We start from the raw sequence: 12,601 nt of genomic DNA, 5'->3' as shown, positions 1-12,601 counted from the left end.
GGTGCCATGCCTACTCAAACACTGAAGGAAGACAATTATTAATTTACTCATAGGTTTTCTTAAGGCATTTGTAACTGAATGTCCAAATCTTCATAATGAATATACTTTCACAACACTCCTGTGAAATCAGGTGGTATAATCTTACCATCAGATTAATTCCTCTGCAGATGAGGAACCCATGCAGGAAAAGATTAAGGTCAAAAACATCTACTAATTTTTAACAGCCAACTTGAGATGCAGAGACCTTATCTTGCAGAATATTTAGCATTATATATAGCTAGTGCTCTTATTAACTGACAGACACAGTAGAAACTCTCATTCTCAATATGGATTACCCTTTTACAACAAAAAGGAACAAAGCATGTTTAGGGGTTCACAAATGTCTCCTGAAAAGAACAGAGAGGTTCAGAAATTTTGGTTAATTTCTATTACTGACTGGCAACACACATAACCAGTTCGGAAAGCTTCAAGTCACAATCTGTTTGTTTACTTTCTGTTAAACTGCATCCTAATGCATTTCCTAGTGGTTCATTCTTATTTCTTCACTTAGATGAGAAGCCTGCTCTATCCATGCTTTGCTGAGACCTCTGCCCAGCCACACTAGATCATGGCTACCTACCCAAATCTCAGAGTTTCACAGACTCCCATGACATTTTCCCCCCTGCCATCCTGGAGTGACAAGACAGTAAAGACAGAAAAAATATTACCTCTAATTTGTTACTAAATCTCAATACAGGCATATTAGCTAAAAGCAGAAAATGGAGGAAATGTAGTTAAGTATTTAAAATCTGACTGATTTGGGACAGTATTTTCATTGATACAGCAAGTAGCACCTTGCTGGCATAACAGACAAGTTTCAGAGCCTTGCTCTAAAGCGAGGCGGACAAAAACAAAAAAAAAACCAAAAACCCAAAAACCCCAAAACAAACTGCAACAAAAAACACCACTAAACAAACAAACAAACAAAACCCCAAACAAACAAAACAAAACCAAACCCAAAACCCCAGCCTTGAAGCAGACATCTGGAACGGAAAAAGTGTCAGTCTAAAGGGTCAAAATTTGGAAAAAATAGTTACCCAATTGAAAGCTTACTGTGGCCCTGAGCAGCAGGCAATGGCTCCAGCTCTTGCTCTCACTAGAGAATTTGCTCTTGTTCTTGAACCTGTAATTCGGTTAGATACTGCTTTATTCTTTATTCCCCAAAGCCACTTCAGTACTATTATTTGTTCAGAACAGAAACCTTTTAAGTACCTTTCTGCCTTAACTCTGACTGAGCAATTTTCAAGTTTGACAGAGTAGTGAAAATACAGCAGGGGAATATTACCAGGAAAAGAACTCTACTTTGAGATGGAATAGTCACTAGTCCTAAATTGTAAGCCAATCATACAAAATAAGTTGTTTTCTGCAGACTGACTTAGTGGATGGCTCCCTCACACATACTGCTACATATTTATTGATAACTCTCTGCAACTGAGACATTTTAAAGTGAGCATGCACAGGACTTTTCCAAAGCATCTTACAATGTTCACAAAATTAGTCCATTGTGTACTGCTCAGAATATACAGATAACTTGCCAATTCAGAGAGAGAGTAAAAAATATTCCCCCTTGTGATAGCATCCTCTGCTATATGCCTATCTTTTGTTTCCTCTGCCCTTAAATTTTAAGAAAAATGCCATTAACAATGTGTACAAGGATGGACTCAGACTTGCCACTTTCACTACTGATAAGAAAAATGCAGAAACTTCTGTTTTGTCTTATTTTTGATCTCTTGTTAATTTAGTCTCTTGCTTGTTTTGAACTTTTTGAGTGATATAATAAACAAACCAACCAGTTTCACTTATCTGTCTGTACTCCTCAGGAACAAACGGTCCCAAACTTCTGCAGCATGTCTCCTAGCAGGTGGTACACCCAGATCCAATTAGTAACAGACTTACGTTGACAATACTGCTTGTTGATTTGTAAAGCACATTGATAAGAATATGCAGTATATATATATACAACTCAATAATTTGGTCTGTTGTGATCCTAATGCAGTATTTTAATTGTGCAGTATCCTTGCACTTCAACAGGATACATCATCTCTGTTTATGCTATGCAAATATTACAGATACAAAATTAGTTCTGAGTTTTACTACCTACTCAAGGGTATTTCCTGAAAACATTAGGGAGTAGTGGATTTGTTCCTGGAACTGGATTTTATTTTTTCAAGATTAACAGACATTCCACACTAAAACAACATGCAGCAGAGAACAAGGATTACTTAGGTATAAAAATCTAAAGGCTACCTGACTTTAAATTTTCAATTTACCCAAGAGACTGAAGAGTAGAGATGTATTTTATCAACTCAAGCAATAACAACACTTAGATGGAAGTGTAAAGTCTGAGAAAGATAAACAGCAGTTCAAATTTGTAACTGATGAAAGCAGCTCCAATCCCAGATTCTCACACAATACCTGAAAACAGTTCAATGTCTGCAAATAAATAAAAAGTCACTGACACATGGGAGAATGAAGACGTTGAGTCGTACAAACATGGGTATAGATGCATTTAGAGCCAGAACTCTGCTGGAAAAGAACTTTAAAGATGTCTGTACCTGAGATAAATCCTTTTTACAGAAGCTAACACTTACCTTGGTTTGGTTGCATGTTCATGTTTGGTCTGGGACCGTAGTTGCCCATCGGCTGTCCCTGGCTCATAGTCATCTGGTTCTGCACTGGCATACTCTGAGAGGATGGCACTGAGTGATTATAGCCGCCCATTGACCCATGGCTACTTGAAGGCATGTTCATGGAACTGTTTGTCATATTGAGCTGGTTAGGTCCAGGTCCTTGCATAGGCATATGATTAGGTCCTTCAGAAAGAAAAACAGGGAAGAAGGTTCTACATTAAGTATCATAAAATAAGCAAATATAGTCATACTGAATCACAAAAGTAAATAGAAGTCATTAAATACAATTACATTTTAAAAAAGCTAAAACAGTTCACTCATTATTTCAAAACTTAAAAATAGCAGTAGAAGTTCAGTTCTACTGTGCAATTTTTTTTGTTAAGCAACTGAAGCTAGTACAGCAAAAGTGTAAATTATCACACAGTTCATCTTACATCCATACCATATGCAATCCCAGTCTTTCAGTTTCACACAACAGACCACAAATTCCAACCTGAACTGCACAAGAGCAGTTTAAAAATCAGCCTAGTAGCTCTACTACAACTATGTAATTGTCAATAGCTAAAACATTTCTGTTTATTCAAACAAACCATACTAGACACTTTTCTGCAATGGTTAATCCTCTCTCCCTCTCCCCCTAAAAAAGCTTGACACTACTAACACTGACATGGTGCGAACACATGCAGAATAAAAATGGCTGAAGGCATATTTAATATTGTTTGAAATTTATAATCTGTAGCCATTATTCTGTAACTGTATTTACAGATTACTAGGGTAGGAGATGATGTCTGGAAGGACAGCCACCAAATTATCAGCTCACATCTCATGCTTGCAAAGATGCAAAGGAAGAACAACCTGTTCATAAGATGTCACTGCTCACTGCGGGGGGATTGGACTAGATGGCCTTTGAAGGTTCTTTCCAATCCAAACTATTCTATGATTCTATATACTTATGTACCAGCTACATCCCTTCACCCTTTATCTCCCCTCTTTGTGACAACACAAATTGGCTTGTTCTCTGAATTAAATCTACTCTCAATGGGTATTTTTAAAAGTCTAAACATTACAGTACTATCTTATCGGCTTATTCATTATTTTAGCTGGGGTAAGAAGCTAGTAGGAGTAAAATTAGTAAGAGGTGTGACTGGATATAAATATGACAAGTAAATGAAATGCAAGGATTATGCATATGACAAGCACCACGAGGAGTTTATAAAGATATGTACCACCCAAGAGCATGTGACAGAGTAAGTCAACTGCAAACAAGGCAAGTGCTGATATATATAGAGTTCATCAAGAAGATGCCATGGTTGTCAAACATACCACAGATTTTTTTGTTAAGCTACAAACCCCTAAGAAATACAGAAAACTCTGAAAAGTAACCTAAAAGTAACCATGCCAGAAAAGTTGTAAGAAAATAGTGATTTAGTTACATATCTCCCCTCTGAGGAAAAAAAAAACAAAACCCAAACACCAGAACACGTATCTGCCTTGAGATGTAAACAGCTCCCAAGTTCTGTCTTGGCTAAAGAAACAACTCCACTAATATAGGACAGAATGAATGCAAAAGGAAAGACACAGAGTTGTACACAAGGTCTCAGAGGCAATACCAAATGACCTGCAAACAAAAAAGATGCAGAAGAAAAAGATACCAATGATGAAGGAACACACCTATTAAAAGCCAACATAAAAAACAGAGTAAGTTCAAGAGTATGTTTATCCTTTGCCCTTTTCAAGACACCTTAATGAAACGAACATGTAAGCTTATTTTATCAAAGAAAGTGAAAAAGCTGACAAAGATATCATATATGCAGTTCACTGTTCCTGCAAAACAAGGTGAGCAGAGATTCCTGAACTGTACAAGGGTGGATGCAGCACAAATACAGAAAAAGTAACTCACTGTACAGAATTATGACCATGACAGAGAACTACAGGTGCCTATTCTGTCCTCTCTTCAATTCAACACTGCCTAAATCTGTGAGAACATGAAGACAATTTAATTCTGAGAAAGTGAGATAATCTCTAACCATGAGATCAATCATCAATGTGTTAAAGCTAAGATGAAGAAAAGCATCAGACTGTAGTGCGAAGCAAGTATTGCAGGACTGCCAGAAGATTACCTTCTTAATTTCCTTCCTAAGAAAAGGAATACACAGGGTTAGTGCCAGAAAGTCCAGGCCTGGGAATGGTTTTGTTCCTCTTTGCTCGAGAGGAAGAAACTGTCAATAATGGATCTCAGAGAGCTAGCCAAACACATGGTGGAAAAAGTTTTTAAGACCAGTAATGTAAGAAGCAAAATGAGGAAGGCAAAAATCATCACAAGAGAAAATACGCTGAAAAAATAAAATAACTTCCTTCAAACACTGGTTTACACTGCATGCCTCAGTACCAAAATAGAAGTCACTCATAAGGAAAAGGTGGCATAAGAAATGACAGGCACGTGTCATGCTCTGGGGTCAAAATCAGATAGTTTGTTAGTGAGAAGCCAGAAGACAAGGACAGAGGAAAAGCTATGTCTGTAGTAACAAAAACCCTTGCAAATGAAAAATAGTAAGAACACACTTCACAAATTTATTTAAGTTTGCCAAAATACTGCACAGGGTTCTCCTGCATATAAAGACAACACAGTTATTTTCTATTTCTTTTTTAATACCAGTAAATGAGATAGGAAGAATGGAATATGAACGAAACATGAAGTGTGCATCTGCCATAAAAATAACTGTTTCAAATGCTATACTAATTAGATTCTGTGTTGTAACAAAGTTAGTGGAATAAGTATCTATCTTTACTATAAACAGAAGTCGTTTTTTCTCCTAACCACTTACGGACCATATCTTAGCTCTGAGAAGTTTTAAGCAAGCCTAAGCACATTTGAAAGTACATTTTCAAGACGGAAAGATTACTTGGAGAGAACTTGTTAATACACAAGCACCTGTTATTCAGGAAGGCCACCTACCAAAGTGCCATGACAAAGGTCAGAAAACCCTAAGGCTAGTCTTACCTTCAGCTTTCTACATGTGGTAAAACAAGCTCAAGAAATTGGGAAGGTAACTTGCCACCAGCACAACCCAATTCATAATCTCCTCCCAAATCTAAATGTACTTTATATCACACAAACTCTCAGCGTAAGTCTTCAGACAGTAACTTTTTTGGGTAAAAACCATGATCTGTCACAGGTATAGATAACACTTGGCTCCACTACAGGCTGAAAAAGGTTCACCAGGACTGTCTTTTCTGGTAAAAGGACAGAGATACTCATTTGTCAAGGGATGCAATTAAGGGTTTCAGTAGCACTCTAGGTCCTTTATTAAGTAGAACACAAGTATGAGAAAAATTATCCTCTGCCCTTTAGGAAATGGGACAGGTCTACGCCAGAACTTTAACTCATGCTGTCCATCACTAGGCAGTTCTTTTGATCCTCCTATCAACCCTTTCACCCATACTCAGGCCAATGGAAGCCCATGCTCAGATTAAGCCTTCCAGAAATCCTCAACTGGTATATTTAAGAGCCTTGATTTTATTTCTTCCAGGCTGGTGAACTTGTGGCTGTCAAGCCTAGATTCTCTCAGTTTGCATGTTAGTAACTTTGCTCCTTTTAGAAAGATCACCTATCTCTTCAGATATTTAAGGGTTTATATCTGGCTTCTACCACAAAGCGTCTGCGTAACATTAGAGTAAGAGCCCCATAAACAGAAAGCAAATGCATACACTGCAGATATTATTAGATACATGTCTGTGAAATACAGAAAGGCTCATACACAGGTAAACTAGCAAACAAAAAACCCCAAAACACTCAGTAATCCACTCAACAAAATGATTCTGTTTCCCCTTTTCCAACTATGAACTATGAAATGATTTTAGCATGCCTTTCTGATATTAGAGATGCCCTCATCCTAAACTGTTAATCTTCACATCCTCAGAGACAACTTTAAACAGAAACAGAAGAAACAGATATTCAAAAAAAGGGAGTATGTTGGAAAAAAAGGCTAAATTAAAGCTTAGCTGGAAACTGTATTTAAGTATCCGTCTAGGTGAATACCAAAACAAACCTATTTACCTTTCACATATTTTCGTAAGAGCTCTTTTCTTATTCTATCTAATTACAAAATATGTATGTTTAAGCAGTAACTTTTATCCCCTGTGGCTCTGCAGTAAAGTCATTATGCTCACATTGTGACTTAGTAATCCTTCTCCTTGGGAAAGATCACTATAATAACAATAATATGATTACTCTAGAGGGTCAAAAAGACTGATTTGTGAAAGGCAATGCTATTCTCCATGGGAGCTGATGGATCTTAGATGGATAGAGGACTTCACAACCAGAATATCTCTGACCTACTTAGGGAACAGCATATATCGCTCTTTCCACTTGCAAATGCAGACCATGACCAACATGTATGATGAAAGCAACTTCTTCTCTAGATCTTTTATTACACTTCTCATACACAGTCCCTGGAGGCTATTCAGCTACTCTTCTCAGAAAAGCTGTCACTATCAGGTCCATTTTATCAAGATTTGCACAGAAATTAAAGACTACAGCAATCATTCTATTTTTTACGTTATATTAAGTTTTGCATAGTTATTTACTGTGTTTACTGTCAAGGAGCTTTTCCTTGTGACCACCAAGAGATGAATTTTCAAAGATCCTTTGACAGCAGTTTCCTTTCTTGGAAGTATCAATACCTTGAAGAGCTTTTGTATGAAAACTTCCTCAAAAAAAAAAAAAAAATGAAGGGGTCCTGAACAAAAGCAATCCTGGGAATGCAACTTTAACATGAAAGCCAATTCACATGAAACAGGCAGTACGACTTTATGAGTGGAAATTCTGGGAAACAGCCTCTATATAAAGAAGCAAGCTTTTCCATGGCCTATTCCATTCTGATCTGACTGCTAAAGGGAATAGTTACCCCAAAGCCAGTACTGGCAGGTACAATGTGGAATTTTATCATCTTGTTTCACTGCTTTGTTTCTGACTTCCAAGCACTTTTCTTTTTATTATGAAATAGGATGGCATAAAAACTGACTTAAAATTTACACCTAGAACAATAAGCTGGAGGCCATTTCTTTACAAATCCCTTACGATTCAACACATCTTCAGTCATAAAGAGCACAGAGGATTAGTGAAAGCTGGATGACTTTCTGTATAAAAGCAATGTGTTATTTTTTTACATTTACCCACATTTGAAACGCCCTCTTTGAGGTGTATCTATTTTATTACTATCTAATTATTTAGCTGCAATGATTTCACATTATCTTTTCATGGAAGGATTTGTGTTCACTCAGCCACAGGCCAATACCTTTCCCCAGTAAGCCTTCTAAAGCCAGCTGTACTGCATGGTTTCAAACAGACTAAATTTAGCCAGTTCTGTTCATCAGAGGAATGCTGTGTGTCAGCTACATCAAAGCCCAAGGGCAGCCTGATAAACACTGAATACAGGTCACGTAGCTCTGTAGCTAACAAACTCTAAGAGAGCTCGTACTCCGGGGCATTCAAAGCAGTTTTGTCATCAACAATCTAGTATCCCTTGAGCCCCCATGTCGTTTCAGTTGCCAGGCAACACTGGTGTTAATGTCTTAGAGGAGAAAAACTTACCAGGCATCTGGCCGTTCATCTGGTTCTGCATGTGTGGTGCAGGAGGGCCCCCACCTACCATACCATCTGAAGACATGTTGTGCGAGCGCGGCGGTGGGGGAGGGCCACTCTGACTCATCCCTCCAGGACCCATAGGCATATTCTGTGTGGGTGGCTGAAAGGAGACAGTTTAGTCAAACACAAGAAGCAGTTAGTCTGACAAATATATTATATGTACATATGGTACAGCAGTTGCCTATATTGTTCAGCAGGGTTTGAAAGAAAGCACTGAAACGTGTTTCTTGCTCTTTCTGATAAGGTTAACTCCTCCCAGTATTTATTTTGGTAAAATGCTTAATACTCCAATCAATTTTACATGAAGTATTACATGCAGGCAACACCACAGTACCTTCGAGCACTGCTTTCAAATAGAAAAAATACAAATCAATGCCCCATGAAAAAAATTATATCTGAACAGTTCAAGATTGCTGGGGTCACCCCCTCCCACACACACACAAGCTTTCCCTTCAAAGCAACATTTGTTGAGCAGAAAAACAGCTCTTCATTGTAATTCTCTCGCACCAGTGATTTGTTGCTGTTGCCAGAACTTGCACCAGGACAAAACAGGTACAACATGAGAGGAAAGCCTCTGAATGCTCACAGACTAGCAAAAATTTGCACCTGGTTGTGGTAAAGTGTTTGCGATCTCTTCCCATCTCTCCCCCGAATCGCTGAAGGCCTAGTTCGTAATTCTGTGCCAAACACCCCCTACAGACTGAGAGCACATTAGTGCTGGCCTCCAAAGGTCCAGAGACAGCTGCCTAGAAAGGATGTTTTTGGCAAATTTCCTAATGAAATTGTGAGGAAAATAACTGAATAACCTTGAGAGTTCAAAGAGGGAGAGCAAGAAAAACAATAAATACAAGGGGGAATTTACCAGTAGGTTCTACTCTCAGCAATGTAAGGAGACACAGAAACCGCTGGTAGCCAGCTTCGCTTTCCTAATAAAAACACCTGCGAGACCAAATGATCCTCCTCGCATACCTTAGCCAAACGCTTTCAGGGAATAAAAACCATCTCTGTGAGAGCAAAATCCTGGGTCTTTGGCTTTTGAGGACTCTCTCTAAAAGGCTGTGACTACCCATGCAAAACCCTTCCTGTGACACAATGATGTGTGTATTTTCTATTTCTGTTCAGAGAAAGAGCCAAGAGGGTGAATCCCAAGTTCCTGTCTAGCTAGCCCCCATTATACCCATACCTACTCATCAGGAGGTTGGTAGACAACTAATAATACAGTAGGAAAGAGTAACATTTTCCAAAGGAATACAATGCAGGGCCCCTCTTCGGCCCTGGGGACGGTAGCATCAGGGTAGTAGAGAGACACATACTCACTTGGGTGACAATGAAGAAGGGGAGCAGTACTTATTTATTTTCTCAGCATTTCCTCAAATACCTCAAGCAGATATTATTTTCCCTGCAATAGTTTTAGAAATTCCTTAAAAAATCAGTGAAGGCTTTTTTCAGCAGGAGGAAGAAAAAGGGAGGGAGGAAGGAAAATGGAAGCAAGTAGATGACTTCTCTTACTAAATTCTTTACCTTCCTCCCCAAGGACCTTTTATAAGCAAGTCTTCCTCATCCTATAGCAGAAATGGCAGAAAGTAGAAGAGGTAAGAATGAAAGGCAGCTCTACTCTGAACACTGCAAGTAAAATACTGCTCAGTTTTGCTTGATCTTCCTCCACTAGTGAGCAATCAAAGTAAGAATGCTGCAGTTCAGTCTTTTTTTCCCTTCACTTTCAAGAGCTCTCATCCTGCTTTTGTATCTAAAAAACTATGTAAAACAGAAAAATACACAAAAAAGAAAACAGACTGGTTTTAAGTTTTATTTAGAAAGCATGTTTTGGAATACCAGCAAAACCAACAAACCAACACTGTTGGTATCCACATGAGCAGCTAGAGCTCAGAGCATTAACAACAGCCCCATGTAAGCAGAAAGCAAAGCCAAAAACTCATCCAAGTTGAATTATTTTCAGAATTAAAATGAACTACTTGTATTCCAAATATAAATCATTAGTAAACCCAGTGTTCACAAAACAGGCTGATAATGAAAATACTATGAAGTACTAAAAAATTAGATCTTAGTCAGATTTGAGCTGTCCTGCAGTGTAACTGCACCAGTACAGGCATGCCCTTTTGCATGGAAAGATGGACACACACGCACACACACAAAAATCTCCATTTAAGACAAAACTACATATTCCAACTCTGAAATTCACTCCGGCAGTTTTCAAAATAACTACTGTTTAAGACAAACAGTAACAAACAGCACTGAGAGGGCAGACAACCAAGGACAGGGAAAAAAGCACAAGGATTTTTAAAATCCCATTAGATACAAAACCCCACAAGAAACTTCATAAACTACAAGGAATTGAGAGAACTGAGGGGGTGATTAAAAACACCCCAAAAAGCACTACCAGAAAATAATTTAGCAAGAGGAGCTTCTGGATATGGAAAGAGCCTGAAGACCTGTGTGAACCCACTTAAGATTCTTGAAAACAAGGCAAAAAAAAGATCCAAGCTGCGAAAAACATTTGATATTTCATTAAACTACCCAATAAGATGAAACAAAGTAAATGAACAATGTACAATTCTGGGAATCAAATCTGTGATACATGTTCCCCAAGCTACAAGTAAATGATAAAATAATTAGGGTATTATGAAACTCCAAGGATGATAAAGATGAGTCAGTAAAGTATCAATAAGAGAAGTCAAATCTTTCTATTAGAAATTCTAAAAAAAAATAAAAGTTAAAAACCACTTAGCTGTATGCTTAACAAAAATTTCTTAACACAAGTTTTTGATGAAGCCTTTGCAGAAATATGTTGTCTAGTGGTGTATGCTTCCACTGATCAGAAATGGCTGAAAGGGAAGAAATAAGCAATAACCTTTCATGAAGTTCAAATAAGGAAGGAACATATAGAGGTTCCCTGAAAATATTTGTTAGTAAATACCAACATCTGAAGATGTTGCAAGATTACTGAAAACTGTAGAAGAAAAAAAGTAAGTCAAATAGTGCCAGGGTTCACCATGGATAAATACACAGCAAGTACACTGAATTCCGAACTACTCTTTTTTCAGAAAGGGGAACTCTACTGCAACTAATCCAGAAAATAAGTTAAAAAAATAAAAATTGACCACGACCCAAACAGTTTGGTGGAAAAAAAAACAATTAAAAAAGATCCATAAAGAACTTCTGGATTATCTTCAGTACTTGACGTATTGAAAATAAGGTATAATATGCAAGGAAAAAAAAAAGTCATGGTTTTTGTGATCATGACAGTTCAAGTTGAGAAAAGCAATCACAAAAAGATACTGTGAAAGCAGAAGGATTGCAAAGACAGGTAACCAGTGATTAAAGACTTTGAATGGTATCACCTGAAACAAGTTAAAAAAGGACAAATTTTTTTTTTCTACCTCAAAATGAAATGAACATAAAAAGATACGACAGAAATACAATTTAATGTATGATCCATACAAAAAGTATATCATCCAATTTATGCTTTAACAACAAAGAAAACCCCAGGAGAATAGTTAATAAATTGAGGAATAACATTAAACATACAAGACACTACATAGATCACATAAACTGAGGGATTCATCAACAGAAGACACTAGAAAAAGTTTAAGATATAGAGACAATCGTATATATATAATTAAGACAGTTATATAGGATTTTATACAGTATATTTTGAAACTGTCTTACAAGCCTTCATGTCAGGGTCATAAACCAGTCACTACCTGCTAGTAATTAAAAAGAAATGTCACCTGCAGATATAATTATTCCCCAGTGAAATTTCTCCCAAGTGTTTTTTTCTTTTGGTCACAGACAGAAGAAAGCACAAAAAATTGTTTTAAAACAGCAGCTTCCCTGTATCTATCAGAGTTGATGAAGGTTTTTACAGCTGATAAACTTTTAAATCAGCATAAATTCAGCATATCCCATGCACAGTATTTGAAAGACAAATACTTAACAAAGAAAAAAGAAACTCCCCACCTTTTGTGAAAGGGAAGTTACCCAACAGGAACCCTACACATTGAGTGTAAATATAAAGAGTGAACTGACATCTAAATGCAGTTAGGTTAACAGAACCAAAAGAGAAGCTACTCCCCTCCTGCTGGATGCATGGCAGAAAGGAAATTAAAATAATTGCTGATTTTATTTCCGTTATAAAGCAGCAATTGTTAATTTTTTTACTATCAGTAATAAGTAAATTAAAGAATGAGAAGATGTTAGACACAGCTTCACTTGCTAAACACTCATTTTTGGCTCACTTTCCCAAACACACAGATACTTTATAGCC

At 37.4% G+C, this 12,601-nt stretch overlaps 1 protein-coding gene across 5 annotated transcripts in view; it reads right to left on the bottom strand.

The window, feature by feature from the left end:
- Positions 1-12,601, bottom strand: part of SS18 (SS18 subunit of BAF chromatin remodeling complex) — a 370,104-nt gene that overhangs the window by 343,603 nt on the left and 13,900 nt on the right. For all 5 annotated transcript variants that reach the window (XR_009742561.1, XM_061448625.1, XM_061448623.1 and 2 more), the window contains 2 exons: positions 8,263-8,416; positions 2,631-2,852 (listed from right to left, as the gene is read on the bottom strand). Coding sequence is in view for 4 of the 5 variants with exons in the window: in XM_061448625.1 (XP_061304609.1) it covers positions 2,631-2,852; positions 8,263-8,416 (376 nt within the window). In the remaining variant the exon portion in view is untranslated. The remainder of the gene's footprint in view (positions 1-2,630; positions 2,853-8,262; positions 8,417-12,601) is intronic.

The sequence above is a fragment of the Pezoporus flaviventris genome, unplaced genomic scaffold (genome assembly GCF_033815535.1).
Source record: "Pezoporus flaviventris isolate CSIRO_AGI_PZ_B2104156 unplaced genomic scaffold, CSIRO_AGI_Pfla_v1 ptg000007l, whole genome shotgun sequence".
NCBI classification, from domain to species: Eukaryota; Metazoa; Chordata; class Aves; order Psittaciformes; family Psittacidae; genus Pezoporus; species Pezoporus flaviventris.
The sequence above is the reverse complement of the archived record's forward strand: the minus strand, read 5'-3'. Positions and strand labels throughout refer to the sequence as shown.